General features: G+C 47.4%; 1 protein-coding gene across 1 annotated transcript; it reads left to right on the top strand.

Annotated features, from left to right (window-relative positions):
- Positions 1 to 572: 572 nt before the first annotated feature.
- Positions 573 to 11818, top strand: LOC131818762 (WD repeat-containing protein 87-like). The gene is made up of 5 exons (XM_059153419.1): positions 573 to 671; positions 1534 to 1701; positions 2286 to 5164; positions 5626 to 5885; positions 6252 to 11818. The coding sequence occupies exons 1-5, from the start codon at positions 597 to 599 to the stop codon at positions 11651 to 11653; spliced, it is 8784 nt and encodes a 2927-aa protein (XP_059009402.1). The 5' UTR covers positions 573 to 596; the 3' UTR covers positions 11654 to 11818.
- Positions 11819 to 13758: the final 1940 nt, after the last annotated feature.

The following is a 13758-nucleotide window of genomic DNA, read 5'->3' as shown; positions in this document are numbered from 1 at the left end:
TGTCCATAGAATCACCTAGGGAATTTGTTAGACGTGAAGGTCCCTGGGTCCCACTGCCATGGTTCTTCATCTGTTGGTCTACGATGGAACCTGGGGATCTGTATTTTAAGATACACTCTTTCCCTAGGAGTTCCAGAGCAGGAGATCCAAGAATTGCACTCCAGGAACTGCCAAGTCCTGGCAAAATGCTCTCTTGACACATCACCAGCAACAAGGAAATGTTATTTGTGTGGGATGGTATTCCCTTCTAGCACCCCCTCCCTGCTTCCTTCGCCCATATTATCCTACGGGGTCATGACAGCCAATGTTAAGATTCAATCCTCAACTCTTTGATTCACCCCCCCCAAGCCTCAATTTCCTCATTTATAAAATGGTGTTATACATACCTTACTGGGCCTCAGTGAAGGTTAAATGAGAAGATGTGTCTTATGGATGGCTCCTGATGTTCAAGAAATATTCAATACACATGAGTTCATGGATCGTGACTTCTAAGCCCTAGTTCCTCAAAAAGTAGTAACATCTAAGCTGGCATCCTTTGGATTCCCACAGGTATTTTAAGCAACGGTCCTGAGGAGGACCAAGGAATAATCAAGGTGATGTCCTCTACCAGACTCATTCCCCTATGGAAGGATTTTAAATACCTCCTAAATGACATCATATATAAAAGCAAGGTAATACATATGCAGGACATAAATGTGTTATTGGCCTTTATATACCTTAATTGTTACGAGCACTTCAGAAGAGCATAGATTTTCTGGGGAAGCAGAAAGCAGGCATAGTAGACCATAAAACAATTGTCCCCTTAGTAGGAAGTGGACTGTTCATTTCCAAATGAGCCTAGGGATCTCTTGCAAATACATTTTGGTAGTGGAAGGGCAACACTCTGGAGCATTGTCAGAGGAACCAAACCTTTGGGGAGAGAGATTTTTCTAAAACAAAAGGGATTAGGCAGCAGGCAGAACACTTGCCAAGCTCAGTTTTGCTCTGGTTGGCTCTGTGTGAACTACCAGGTGAATGTGTCACAGTGCACACTCTTATCGCTGTGGGATAATACATATTGCATATAATCTTCCTCTGTCAAGCTTAGAGGTAGGGTGTTAAAGTCTTTGTGCACTTTTAAGCCTTAAGAACTTAAAGTTGCACTGACTTTTGTCACACACTGGTTACATTTTGTGTAGGTCCGCAGTGGAGTACTTGCCTGGGTAATGTGTTAAATACGTCTTTTATGACATCTATACCTTGTAGACAAAAGGAGTGTTAGCAAACGAGTATGCTGGGAAGAACATCTGTTTTCCCCTGTGCCCACACCAAGAAATTTGTCCATTCAGGCCCTGTTAGGGGTTTGGTTCTTTCTTATGTCTCGTGTTGTGTTACCTGCTCGCCAACTTGTCACTACGAGTGACAAGTCGTGCATGTGTGGATGTAACAGGCATGAGGCATGACCACGGGAAAGGCTTCCGTTGCAACTTGTGTGAGAGTATATTTAGTGCATGTGTGTCCTGGTCTGTCGCTTCATGCCAGGCCTCTCCCCAGCAAACGTCAGAAGACCTAAAGAATGAAGTGGTTGTGCTGAGTGACCAGTCCCAGATACTGTTCAAAGAGTCTCGCCATCCTCAAAATATGCCGCTCATATGCTATTACTTCAGCGATGCCAACTTCTTCGCCTCCCTCTCTTGGGTGACAAGCACCAAAGAAATACAGGTAAAACTAGCTCACCTTCCCTCTCCTTCTTAGCTCACTCGACAGGGGCCATGACCACTTATAAGCTCTCGTCCCAAACTGACAAAGGGAGATCTACTTCTTGAATGAAAATGACCGATGGGGCACCTGGGTGGCTCAGCCATTAAGCGTCTGCCTTTGGTTCAGGTCTTGATCCCAGGCCCCGCATCAGGCTCTTTGCTCAGCGGGATGCCTGCTTCTCCCTCTCCCACTCCTCCTGCTTGTGTTCCCTCTCTCACTGTGTCTCTCTCTGTCAAATAAATAAATAGAACCTAAAAAAAAAAAAAAAAAAAGAAAATGACAGAGATCTAGGGATCCCCCCCCCTCCTCCCTAACAGTCTCTCCTTGAAGAGATTTTCTGATTTCCCTCAAGTAGCCCAAGGAAAGGGTCCCAGACTTCCTGCTTCTACAGTATTTCCAGTTCCCATAACCAGGGGGAGGGGGTAAAAACACTTGAGAGTCTTCCAAGTCCTCCTCAGCACAGGCACGGGGCAAAGGAGCCGCATATTCAGCCCTTTCCTCTCCTACTTTCTTTCCTAGTCAGGGTCCATCTTACTCTCTTGTAGGCTGTTGTATGGATGAAGAGCAAAACTGATGACATGGTTGAGAAGAGAATATTCTCCATGACTGAACGACTGCCGCCCATCCAGTGCATGGTCCACACAGGTTCCTTTCACATCCTCGTGGCCTACTGTGGCGATCTGATCTTGCGGCTCTTTGGGGACCACTTTCGGTCGTTCAAACCCCTGGGTATAGTGCCCTGCCGCTTTAACATCAACTGCCTCTGCTATGACCCAGAAATGAAGATGCTTCTGTCAGGCATCCTGGGGGCAGTGGTCACCTGGATCATTGAGCGGAGCGGCAGGGGCCTTCAAGTAGCCCACATGGTCCCCATCCCTGGGGATGAGCTCGTCCAGGACATCAGTCTGAACGGTCCCAATGGCTCCGTCCTTGCGCTGTGTGAGACGGTGGTGAGGGTCCTTGAGCGCCAGGGCCAAGGCCAGCTAGGAGAAGTTCAGAGGTTCATGTCCACCACCAGTGGCTCCCCTATCACCTGCTGCTTCACCTGCTCAGACCAGGGTTTTATCTATGCTGGAAATAAGAGTGGGGAAATCCAAGTGTGGAGCATCACCCGGGGAAACTCTCTCCACAGGTTCAAGGCCCATGTCTCGGCGGTGATCTGTATCCGCAGCCGGCCAGAGGCCCACACCCTGCTCACAGCTGGCAAGGAAGGCCTGATCAAGGAGTGGAACCTGACTCTGGGCAGCCTGCTGCGGCGGCTAGAACTTGGCGAGGAGCTGTATGAACTCAAGTTTATTGACAACACTACTTTCTTCTGCCAAACCACCCACACCTTCTCCTTGCGCTGTCTGCCTTGCTTCTACAGCCTCTTCAACGTCTGTGGCTCTGGTCCCCAGCAGCTGCGTCGGGTCCGCTGCGGTGAGAACTGGTTCCGGATTCTGTGCACTACTGAGGATGGCTTATTGCGCTTTATGTCTCCACTCACAGGGGATCTGCTTGTCCTCACCTGGCCCTTCTCGATCCTGGACCGGGCTGTGGATTGGGCCTATGACCCAGAAAAAGAGGAGCTCTTTGTAGCAACAGGCACCACAGAGGTGCTGGTGTTTGACACAACCCGCTGCCCTTGCCCAGCCAAGTATCTCTTGTGTACCTCCCCAGACTCTCGGGACTGGGTACAATGTCTGGCTTATGGGCATTTCCACCTGGGGCGGGGTCTACAAGGACTCATGTTCTCTGGACACCAGAGTGGGGTGATCAGAGTGCTTTCCCAGAACTACTGTGCCCGAATAGAGAAGTACATGCACTTTGGAGCTATCCTGGCACTCTCTACACTACCTGGAGGGCTTTTTGGTAGCCGAGAAAACTCTTTGCTCTGTTCCTATGGAATGGATGACTACATACACCTATCAGAAACTGTGCTCGAAGGGAAACAAGTGCATTTGAAGACGCTTGCCAGCATTCTCAGCAGCTGTCACCTAAAACACCTGATACTCTTGCCCACCTCTGTGGGTGCTATCACGGAGACTAACTGTCTGCGTCTCTGGAAGTTCCATGATTTTCTGTCCTCTGAGTCACAGGAAGGCTCAATGTATATAGAGACACTGCCTCTGCACCAGTGTACCATCACATCCTTCGATGTCTGCCTGTCTTTGAGTCTTTTTGTCACAGGGGGTATTGATGGGTCTGTCCGGGTCTGGAACTTCCATGGCAGACTTGTAGCCATGCTGGATTCATCGCTGCACTTTGGCCCACTCTGCTTTGCAAACGACCGGGGTGACTTGCTTGTGACTTTTAACCAGAGTCTTTATCTGGTGTCCTGTCTCAAACTGCTTCACCCAAACCTGCTGGCTCGCCTTTCCTTTATGAGCATGACAGATGAAGTGCTAGAGGCCCCTAAGCCTTTTGCCCCAAGCTTCTTCTTCTCCTTTGAGACCATGTTTGTGCCCAAGTACATCTACCTTGGAAGAGGGAAACAGGAATTAGCAGGTCTAGAGAAACTTGTCAATAAGCGGGCCATTGCCTTTGATCATACGGTGCCACACGTCATAGAAGAAGACGAGCAAGGGAGCCCTGTGTTACTGTCTTCCTTCAGACGCCGTTTCTCATATAAAGAGGAGACTGTTGGGATGGAGGTAAGCAAGCCTCCCCATTATGTGGTTCCTCCCCAACTACAGTTTTCTACCTGGGATGGACTCAACCCTTACCAAATACTGCGATGCTACTTTGGTCATGGGCGGGAATGGCTCTTGGCTCCTGACTGCTACATCCCCAACTCAGTGATTCGTGCCCGTCTTTGGCCAGAGGGCAGCCCAATATACCTACAGTGCAACCTGCATTCACCTGTGTGGGAAATGGAATGGGACAAGTCCCAGCAATTCTTCTTCTGGCACAGTAGGGAAAAGTCTCTAAGTGATGATGCAGGAGAATATTCATATGAAAAGGAGGATGACAACTTCATAGAAATGAGACTGACCAAGGATGTAACCTATAGTGTCCTTACAGACTCAGCAAACCGTAGTTGGTTAGGGAAAAAGATGAGTGAAATAGCTATTAATAGCCTGGTGGAGACAATCCTCAACATTATGATCCATGCTTCCCCACTGAAGTACCAATGCTGCATTGGTGCACTGGGACAAATCTTTGCCTCTTACGAGGTGTCTTCATCCCTGCGCTCTGAAACAGCCCGTCGCCTACTGGATGATACCGCCAATTCCAACCCGCTAATCCGAGAGCTAGCCTGGGAAGGGCTAAAGCGTCTAGGAATGGTTACTCATCTTTTTGCCATGCCTCTGGCCCAAGGATTGATGGACAAGGACCAAAGAGTGAGGAATAAGGCCCTGACCCTCATACCTGACACTGGAATCCACTGTAAGTCCTCCCTCTTAAGCCTGATCCAGCACCGAGAGACCTTCCGGGAGATGCAGTAAGTTCTTTGTGCCTTCTGCAATTCTTGACTAGTCTCTAGTTTTCTTCACCCTTTCCCTTCCTTCACTCTCTCTTCATACCTCTCCATTAACTCTTACTGTCCTTTTTCTCTTTCATTGTCTTTTTCCATTCTTAGACTGTCCTGACAATCCTGACTGCTCACTCCTGTCTCCACCTTTTCTCCTGTTCCTGTCTGTCACCTAACTCCTGAGTTCACCTGCTCATTCTTTTCTCCTACCTCTTCATTCCCCATAAAAACCACTCCATTCATTGCCACCTGACTTTCTAGACTTCTTCTTTTTTCTTGGCCATCCTCTATCTCAACGTACACTGTCTCTGTTGGCCACTGTGCCAAGCCCCCTGCCTGTTCCACAGCAGTTTGCAGTTCCTTCCTTCTCATTCTCCCTGTTGTCCTTTCCCTGATTCATCCTGGTCTTTCCCCTCCTTTAACTTTTACAGGCAGGAAATGATTGGGGATGAAACCCTAGACCATCTGTTGGGGATAAGGGCCACAGATCTCCAAATCCTTCACACTCAAGTGGAGCAGCGATTGAATGAAAACCTGACTTTGTCAGAGGGACAGGAAAAGCCTGCTTTTTCTTTAGAGGTCTCAAGGGTCTCTGAACTTCTATCCCTTTCCAAGCAACCTGACGTAATTCCTGAAGAATCTAAAGTTCCCATCAAGTCCGGCAAAGGCAAAAAGGGTGGCAAAAAGCATGGTACGTGTGGGGTGATCTGATTCATGCCTCATGGTTCCCATGGGGCAAAACAGTTAGGGCTAACATGGGTCAAGAGATATCAATCAGTTAGGACCAGAGACAAGTAGACGCATCTTTTCACACAAACTTCCTAGGAAGAATCTACCCAAACTCAGGGAGACTCCAATGCTTATCTCTACAGGATTTAGAAGGGGGGAACACCAGAATAAAGTAAGGAGAGTTTTTTTTTGTTTTGTTTTTTAGGCCTCAGCTCCCTCTGTTGCTACTTCTTTTATGGCAATTCTTCTTACTCATACCATTAGTGGGAAAGAAGTGACTTAAGCCTCCCATGCCTTTCTTATCTCCATCTCCTGATCTTCCCTACAGCCCGAAAATTGTGGCGGGCCCTCAAGAAGATGAAAGAGGCTGGCAGAGAGCGAGGTCTCTTAGAGGGTGAAATTGATGAGAGGGAAGCTGCACCAGTTTCAGTGGAGGAGACAGCCGCCCATCCTAGAATCTCTTCGACCATCAGTGTGTTGAAGAGTTCAAAAGATGGTGAGCCACAACCTCCAGAGAAAGACACCTCAAAGGACCATTTTGCATTGACCCTGAAGACGCTGAGGAAAATCCATGAGAGAAAAGGCAAGAAAAGAACAGTGCGGAAACCCAAAAGGAGGCGCAAGAAGAAGACAAAAGAAGCCAAAGTTACAATTGAGGAAACTCCGGCTGCTGTAAAGGAAGAACCAGCTGTGAAGCAGGTGAAAGCCCAAGGGCGGGGTGCCGCTGGGGCGCCTGGCCGCAAGACCATCCCTGAAGAGAGCTCATCATGGCGGGATGATCTGTGTCGTCTTATGACCCTTAGAATATCTGGTTCCCAAACACACATGTCAGAAGCTCTAAACATGGAGCTGGTGGCCATGGCTCAGGAGGTGCTGGCAGATCGACAGCCCAGCTGGGAGCTTTTCCAGGAGATCTGCCCCTTGTTGGAGGAAAAAAGTGAGGTTCTGCTTGAGGACCTCAACTGGGATGTAGCCTGGCCAGAGGAGAAACCAATTTTTATTCATGAAGGGGCGATTAGAGATGACATAATACGCAGAAGGGAGGACGAGATACCAGAGGTGCAAGAGCAAAAGGAAGCAGAGGACATGCCAGCTGTGCAGGAAACCCAGGTGATTCCCAAAAAAGTCAAGAAAAAGAAAGTTCTCTTCTTAAGACCAGGTGGTCTAACCAAGGGAAAACGAATATCGAAGAAAGAAGAGAAGAAATCCTTAAAGAAGCCCTTTAAGCAAGAGAGGAAAGAAGTTCAGCAGGAAAGAGAAGTGGATGAAAAAGAGACAGTGAGCAAAAGAGAGAGGGATGTGAGCCCAGCAGTAGAGGAAGTGGCCATACCTGAAGAGGAAGTAGTTAAGCAAGAAGAAAGCCCAGTTATGGCTGAGAGGAAGCTGTCTTGGCAGGAGTGGAAGAAGTCCTGGGATGAGTGGAAACAGGCCCAGGATGAGAAGATACCCTGGGATGAATGGAAGAAAGCTTGGGACAAGAGGCATCTGGAGGAAGAGGAGAAACAACAAACAGATGAAAGGAAGCCACTCCCAGGGGAGGAAAAGCTGGATGTGAACAAGAAGAAGCTGAGATGGGATGAGTGGTTAGAGGTCTGGGAAAAAAGAGTGGACAGGTCCAGAGAGGAACACAAACCTGAGAAGGAACTGACCCTGAAGAGAGAAGAAGTGTCTCAGGAAGGGGGAGGAGAAGTGTCTCAGGAATGGGAAGAAGAAGAAGAGAAAGAAGAGCTGATGTCAAAAGAGCAGAGACAGATCCGAAAGGAATATGATCAGGCCTGGATTGAGAGGAAACGAGCCCAGGCTGAAAGGAATCGAGCCCAAGAAGAAAGGAAGCTGGCCCAAAAAGAAGAGAAGCTGGCACAGAAAGAGAGAAAACTGGCCCAGGAAGAGAGAAAACTGGCCAGGGAATATGGGAAACTGGCTCAGCGAGATAGGACAATGGTCCAGGCAGAGAGGAAGGTTGTCCACAATGAGGAAAAATTGGCCCAAAGAGAGGAGAAATTAAGCCAAGAAGCAGAGAAACTGGCCCAGAAGAGGAAGAAACTGGCCAAGCAATTTGAGGAACTGGCTGGAGAAGAAGAGAAAATAGCAAAGAAAGGAGGGAAGCTGGCTGAGGTAAAAAAGATGCTGGCTCAGAAAATGGAAAAACTGACCCAGAAGGAAAAAGATCTGGCATTGCAAGAAAAAGAACTATCCCAGGAATTGAAGGAGCTGATGTGGGAAGAGGAGGAACTGGCTCGGAAAGAAGAGGAAATGAATCAGGACTTGAGCGATCTAGCTGAGGAAGAGGAGGAACTGGCTGGGGAAGACAGGACCCTGGCCTGGCAAGAGCAGAAACTGAGTAAGGAAGAGAAAGCGCTGGTCCTGGAAGAAGAACTGCTGATTCAGGAGGAGAAGAAACTGGCCCAGGACAAGGAGAAACTGCCTGAGGAAGAGGAAAGGCTTGCTGAGAAAAGGAAGAAACTGATGGAGAACAAGTTAAAACTGGTCCAGGAAAAAGAAAAATTGGCCCAGGACAAGGCAAAACTCACAAACAGCAGGAATATACTATACTGGAGGGGGAAGTCTCTGGCTCAGGAGAGGGAGAATCTGTTCCAGAAGAAAGTGAGATTGGCTCAGAGGAAAGAGAATCTCCTCCAGATCACAGAAAACCTTGCCCAGAACAAAAATAAATTAGTCCAAGAAAAGGAGAAACTGGACGTGTACAAGAAGAAACTTGCTCAGGAAGAGGAAAAGCTTGTGGAAGAAAAGGCAACACTTGCCCAGAGGAAGGAGAAGGTGGATGAGGCTGAGAAAAAGCTGACCCAATTAGAAGAAAGCCTGGCTCAGCAGCAGCACAATCTAGCCCAGGACAAGATGGAATTAGCTATGGAAAAGAGAGGGGTCTTCCAAGAACTGAAAATGCTCAGAGGAGACTGGGATAGTGCTAAGGAAAAAAAGGCACTGAGCAAAGAAATGAAGAAACTGGCCCAGGAGAAGGTCAGGCTGGCTAAGGAAAGCCAAATTCTCTCCACAGGAGAGACTAAAGAAACCTTAAAACAGTTCAGAGTGACCAAGAATGAACTAGAACAAATCAAGAGGAAATTGTCACTAGAGGAGAAGATACTGAGGTATGAAGATAGGGTATTGGCCACAAAGCAAAGGGACATTGCCAAAGGAAAACTGGAATTTACCAGAGGAGGAAGAGTGTATGCCCAGGAAGAGAGGAAGCTGGCCAAAGCAGTAAGGAAGTTGAGTAAAGAAAAGGAAGGCATTTCCAATGCACAATCAAAAGTGAGCAGCAAAGTCTTAAAGGCACTTCGAGATCTTACCAAAGAAGAAATGAAAGTGGTCCAGGAAGAAATAGAGATGACAAAGATGAAGAGGAACTTCTTGGTTAAGGAAAGGAGATTGAGCAAGGAACAAAATAAGCTTGATGCCAAACAGTGGGATTTTTCTGTGGAACAACCAGAAGTAACCAAAGATGAGAAGAAACTGGCTAAGAAGCAGAGAAAACTGGCCAAGGAAATGAAAAGAATGATAAAGAAAGAGAAAAAAATTACTGAGGAAGAAAGCAGATTGGCCAGACAACAGAGAGAAGTCATACAGGAAGAAGAGAAGGAAGAACTAACAAAGGATGAAGAGGTAATACCACTGCTTGAACAAAGGTTGAAAAAGAGAAAAGAGCTAAAGACACTTGATACACCAAAGGAAAAACTTCCCAGTCAAGAAGAGAGTAGAACGAGCCTATCCAGAGAAATAGAAAACTTACTGGATGAAGTAGAGCGAGAGAGTTTGTCTGAGGAAGAAGAGAAAGAAGAGGAGGAGGAGGAGGAGGAAAAAGAGGAGGAGGAAGAGGAGGAGGAGGAAGAGGAGGAAAGCAAGATGGTGGAGGAGGAGGAGGTAGAGGTGGAAGAGAGAAAGAAGGAGAAAGAGAAGGAAAAGAAGGAGAAGAAGAAGAAAAAGGAGAAGAAGGCACAGGAGGGGGAAGAGAAGGAGGAGGAGAAAGAAGGGGAAGAGGAAGAGGAGGAAGGTGAGGAGGAGGAAGGGGAGGAGGAGGAGGAAGAAAGCATGAGTGAAGAAGACTCTGAAAGTCTGAGTGAGGAAGAGTCAGAAAGTCTGAGTGAGAAAGAAAAGGGGGAAAGCTCTTTGAAAAAAGAGATCTTAAAAACAGGAAAGTTATTTAAGTCACAAGCAGAAAGACAAAAGGACCGAAGGGAAAGAGAAATAATCCCTTCTATTGAAAAAAGAATCCCTGATATCAGAGACACTGCTAAACAACTGAAAGTTCTGAAAGTCCCTTCCAAGAAAATAATAGTTATGGACACGCAAGAGAAGATACCAGTGCCAGTGTCTACAAAACAAGTATCCCCGGAAGAAAAGGCCAGAGCACTTGAGGCATCCAGGATGCTTCCAGAGTCAAGGTTTATGGGCAGACAAGGAGAACTGTTGAAGAAATATATGCCCAAACCTCTACAAGTTTTGGATACAGTTTTGGAGTCCCCAGAACGAGACTTAAAGACTCCATATTTACCTGACATATTGAGGCAGACCATGGAAGCTCACAAACTCCAAGGCAAACCACTAGACCCCAAGTTGCAGTGGATTTTGCAGCATCATCCAGTCCTGATGAGAAAGACTGGGGTACCTTTGCCCCAAATCTGGGCCAAGGAAGTAGGTGCTCAGGTAGGACTCTCAGATATAGACTGGATCCACCATGTTCTAGAACGGATGGAGGCAGGAGAACAGCTTTCTAGGGAGAGTTTCCACAGATTGTGCCAGCTTCTCAAAAACCTCACCACAAAGGGAAACCTAGATTGGCTTCATCTGGCCCAACTTAAAGCCATTGTGTACCGTCACAAGCAGATCCTGGAATCACGAAGCACACGTATCTCAAAACCCAGTAAGGAGTCCCTGGGTCCGAAGTACCCGAAAGTGATCCCGCCTATAAAAGGAAAGGAAAGCTGGTTAAAACCTTTCGGTGGCCCCACACCAAAGTCCCCATTAGGTACCAAAGGGATCCCCACCCCAAAGGGTGTAAACTGGCATCTTTTAGAAGAGCCTTACAGGAGTGCCTGGGCAGGGCAGATATCCACTGCTCTCGAGGAGATGGAGGTGCCACACTTTCCTCCTGCTATGGGAGACACTGTCACAGGTGCCCAGGCCTCTGTGGAAAAACAAACCCTTGCCCTGATGTTTCAAAAAGACTTTTGGGCTTTTAAGGACAAAGGCAGGTTTCCCAGATTGCCTAAGCTGGAGAAGAAGGCCCGGGCTGTCGCTAAGAAGAAGGAAGAGGTTCCTCTCTGGGAGACATTTGTGGCACTGTACCACGTCTTGCAGATGTTGCAGCGACGATATGCAAAAGATAGCGCTGCTTGGATGGAACAGTTCCATCAGCTTGTGGACCTATACCAACTTAAGTCCCCCCGAATCCAGAAGCTGCTGCAGGAGCTGTTACTGAGAGATGAACCCCAATCCCAAGAGATCACCTACGAGGAGGCCCGAAAGGCCATGGATCTGGTTCCCGGGGAGCGCTTGTTCTACCACCTGTTTTGTGGTGGCTCTCAAAACCCTAAAGGTCCTCTGGAGTTCCAGGAGGTGGTTCCCCTCCCAGGTCAGAATAACGTCCGTACCATCAATCATATTGGCATTGCTCAGTATGGGATCTTGGAACTCGCCTGGAAGAGCCTGCCCCAAGCAGATATTCATCTCACCAAGGAAATGCCCCACATCATTGCTCCCACCCCGTAATTTGGGACTGATGTGAGGTCAGGACTTTTCATTCCCACCTGGGGGAAGGCCTTGTCGCCCTAATCTAGACCCTTATCCCTAGGGCCCATACAGAGGTAGGGCCAGGCCAAAGCCCTTTCCCTAATTAGCTCCAGAAACCAGCTTCCATATATGGAATAAAGAGGAGGTTCCCATTTGTAGCATCGCTGTAATGTGTCCCTCTACCTCAAACATTGCTTCCCCAGAAAGGTAGCCAGAGAGACCAGATATATACTCCTGAGAGTGGGAAAACATCCCAAAAGCTAGTGGGTGCTCACCCACTGGAGACCTTCAGGCAGAAGAGTCTTCCCTTGTCCTCTTCCTTACTTGCCCCCCCCCCATCCTCCCCTAAAGACTACAGGAAGGAAAGCACCTGGCACAAAAATGAATGAATATTTGGCATTAGTGTAAGAGGCACTGACATAGTAGAAAGAAAATGGACTTTAGAATCAGAAGACCTGGCATAGTTCTTGGAGTTTCACAGTGGAAACAGACTCTGTTTCCCTGTTTGTAGTTCTGCATGCTGATGACTGGAGTCCCAAACAGCAGGTGTGGTGAGTGTTGAGGGGACCCTGGGAGTATCTCATGAGTCCCTTCCCTCTAGCAACAAAGAAGACAAGAGTTGAAGGAAAGGGTTAGTAAAGTGAAGGAAGTTGTCCTTGCTAGTAACTGTGTTCTTTCCATGATCTCCACTCCCCACGATGGAAACTTCAGAGTTGCCTTTCTGCAGGTAAGCTGAGCCTTTCATCAGCTTCTATCAGGGAGCCCTTCTTACCATTTGCCACACTTCATCATGATGTCTCCTTTGTTATTCTATTCCCTCTACCTGAGTTTGGTTTTGTGGGAGAAGCCAGGGATAGAGGGCAAGAGAACATTCTGAGAAGTTGGAGTCACCTCAGAGGCCAAGCAGTACAGACCCACATGGAGGGTACAAAAGCTATGGGCCAGGGACAGGAAGCCTCAAAAAGGAAGACTGACCCAAGAGCCAGGTAAGGCAGCAAAAATAAGGATGGCCCAGCTGGCTCTCTCAGCTCTGATTTAAATCATTTCTTTCTGGCCTCTCTTTGTCTATGTCAAAAAGGACAGTGTACAAATTACAAGTATCAGGCATGAAAGAGGCATGAACAACACTACAGACCCTACAGGCATCAAAAGGATAGGGATTATATACTATGGATAACTCTACACCCGTAATTTTGACAACATAGATGAAATGGACAAATTCCTTGAAACTCCCAGAAAGGAAATAGCAATACCTATTTTTTAAAAAAGATTTTATTTATTTATTTGGCAGAGAGAAAGAGATCACAAGTAGGTAGAGAGGCAGGCAGAGAGGTGGAAACAGGCTCCCTGCCAAGCAGAAAGCCTAACACGGGGCTTGATTCCAGGACCGCAAGTTCATGACCCAAGCTGAAGGCAGAGGCTCAACCCACTGAGCTGCCCAGGCCCCCATAGCAATACCTATTTAACTCATTTTGCAAGATATCAGTGGGTCCCCTGGTCAAAAAAAGACACTGTGACCAAAAACAAAACAAAAAAGCAGTCTAGTTTTTGTTGTCCTAGAATCAGGAACTCTACGGATGACTCTTCAGGGAGTCTCAAAACCTTGGTACTAGCTGTGACACTCTAGATATTTTTCAATTTCAGTGTTGTCCCCTCACCTAGGGTCCTTGGTAAATTATTTTGCTTCTGTTCTAGGAAACCGTCTATAGTTAACATATTGCATTTCCTTGTCATGTCTCTTTAATGTCCTTTAATCTAGAACAATTTAACAGCCTTTATTTGCCTTTCATAACACTGACACACTTTTTTAAAGATTTAATCAATCAATTAATTAATTAATTAATATATTTTTAAACGATTTATTTATTTGACAGACAGAGACCACAAGTAGGCAGAGGCAGGGAGGAGGAAGCAGGCTCCCTGCTGAGCAGAGAGCCGGATGCGGGGCTCAATCCTAGGACCCCAGGATCACGACCTGAGCCGAAGGCAGAGGCTTTAGCCCACTGAGCCACCCAGGTGCCCCAAGATTTTATTTATTTATTTGACACAGAGAGAGACAGAGAGAGCGAGCGCACACAAGCGGG

Source organism: Mustela lutreola, chromosome 16, assembly GCF_030435805.1.
Source record: "Mustela lutreola isolate mMusLut2 chromosome 16, mMusLut2.pri, whole genome shotgun sequence".
Classification (NCBI taxonomy): domain Eukaryota; kingdom Metazoa; phylum Chordata; class Mammalia; order Carnivora; family Mustelidae; genus Mustela; species Mustela lutreola.
Note: the sequence above shows the minus strand (reverse complement) of the source record. Positions and strands in the feature narration are given on the sequence as shown.

Coding starts and splice junctions, on each gene's coding strand:
- LOC131818762 (XM_059153419.1), top strand. CDS start 597: ATGTCCTCTACCAGACTCATTCCCCTATGGAAGGATTTTAAATACCTC. Junction 672..1,533: donor ACATCATATATAAAAGCAAG/GTAATACATATG, acceptor GCCTCTCCCCAG/CAAACGTCAGAAGACCTAAA. Junction 1,702..2,285: donor CAAGCACCAAAGAAATACAG/GTAAAACTAGCT, acceptor ACTCTCTTGTAG/GCTGTTGTATGGATGAAGAG.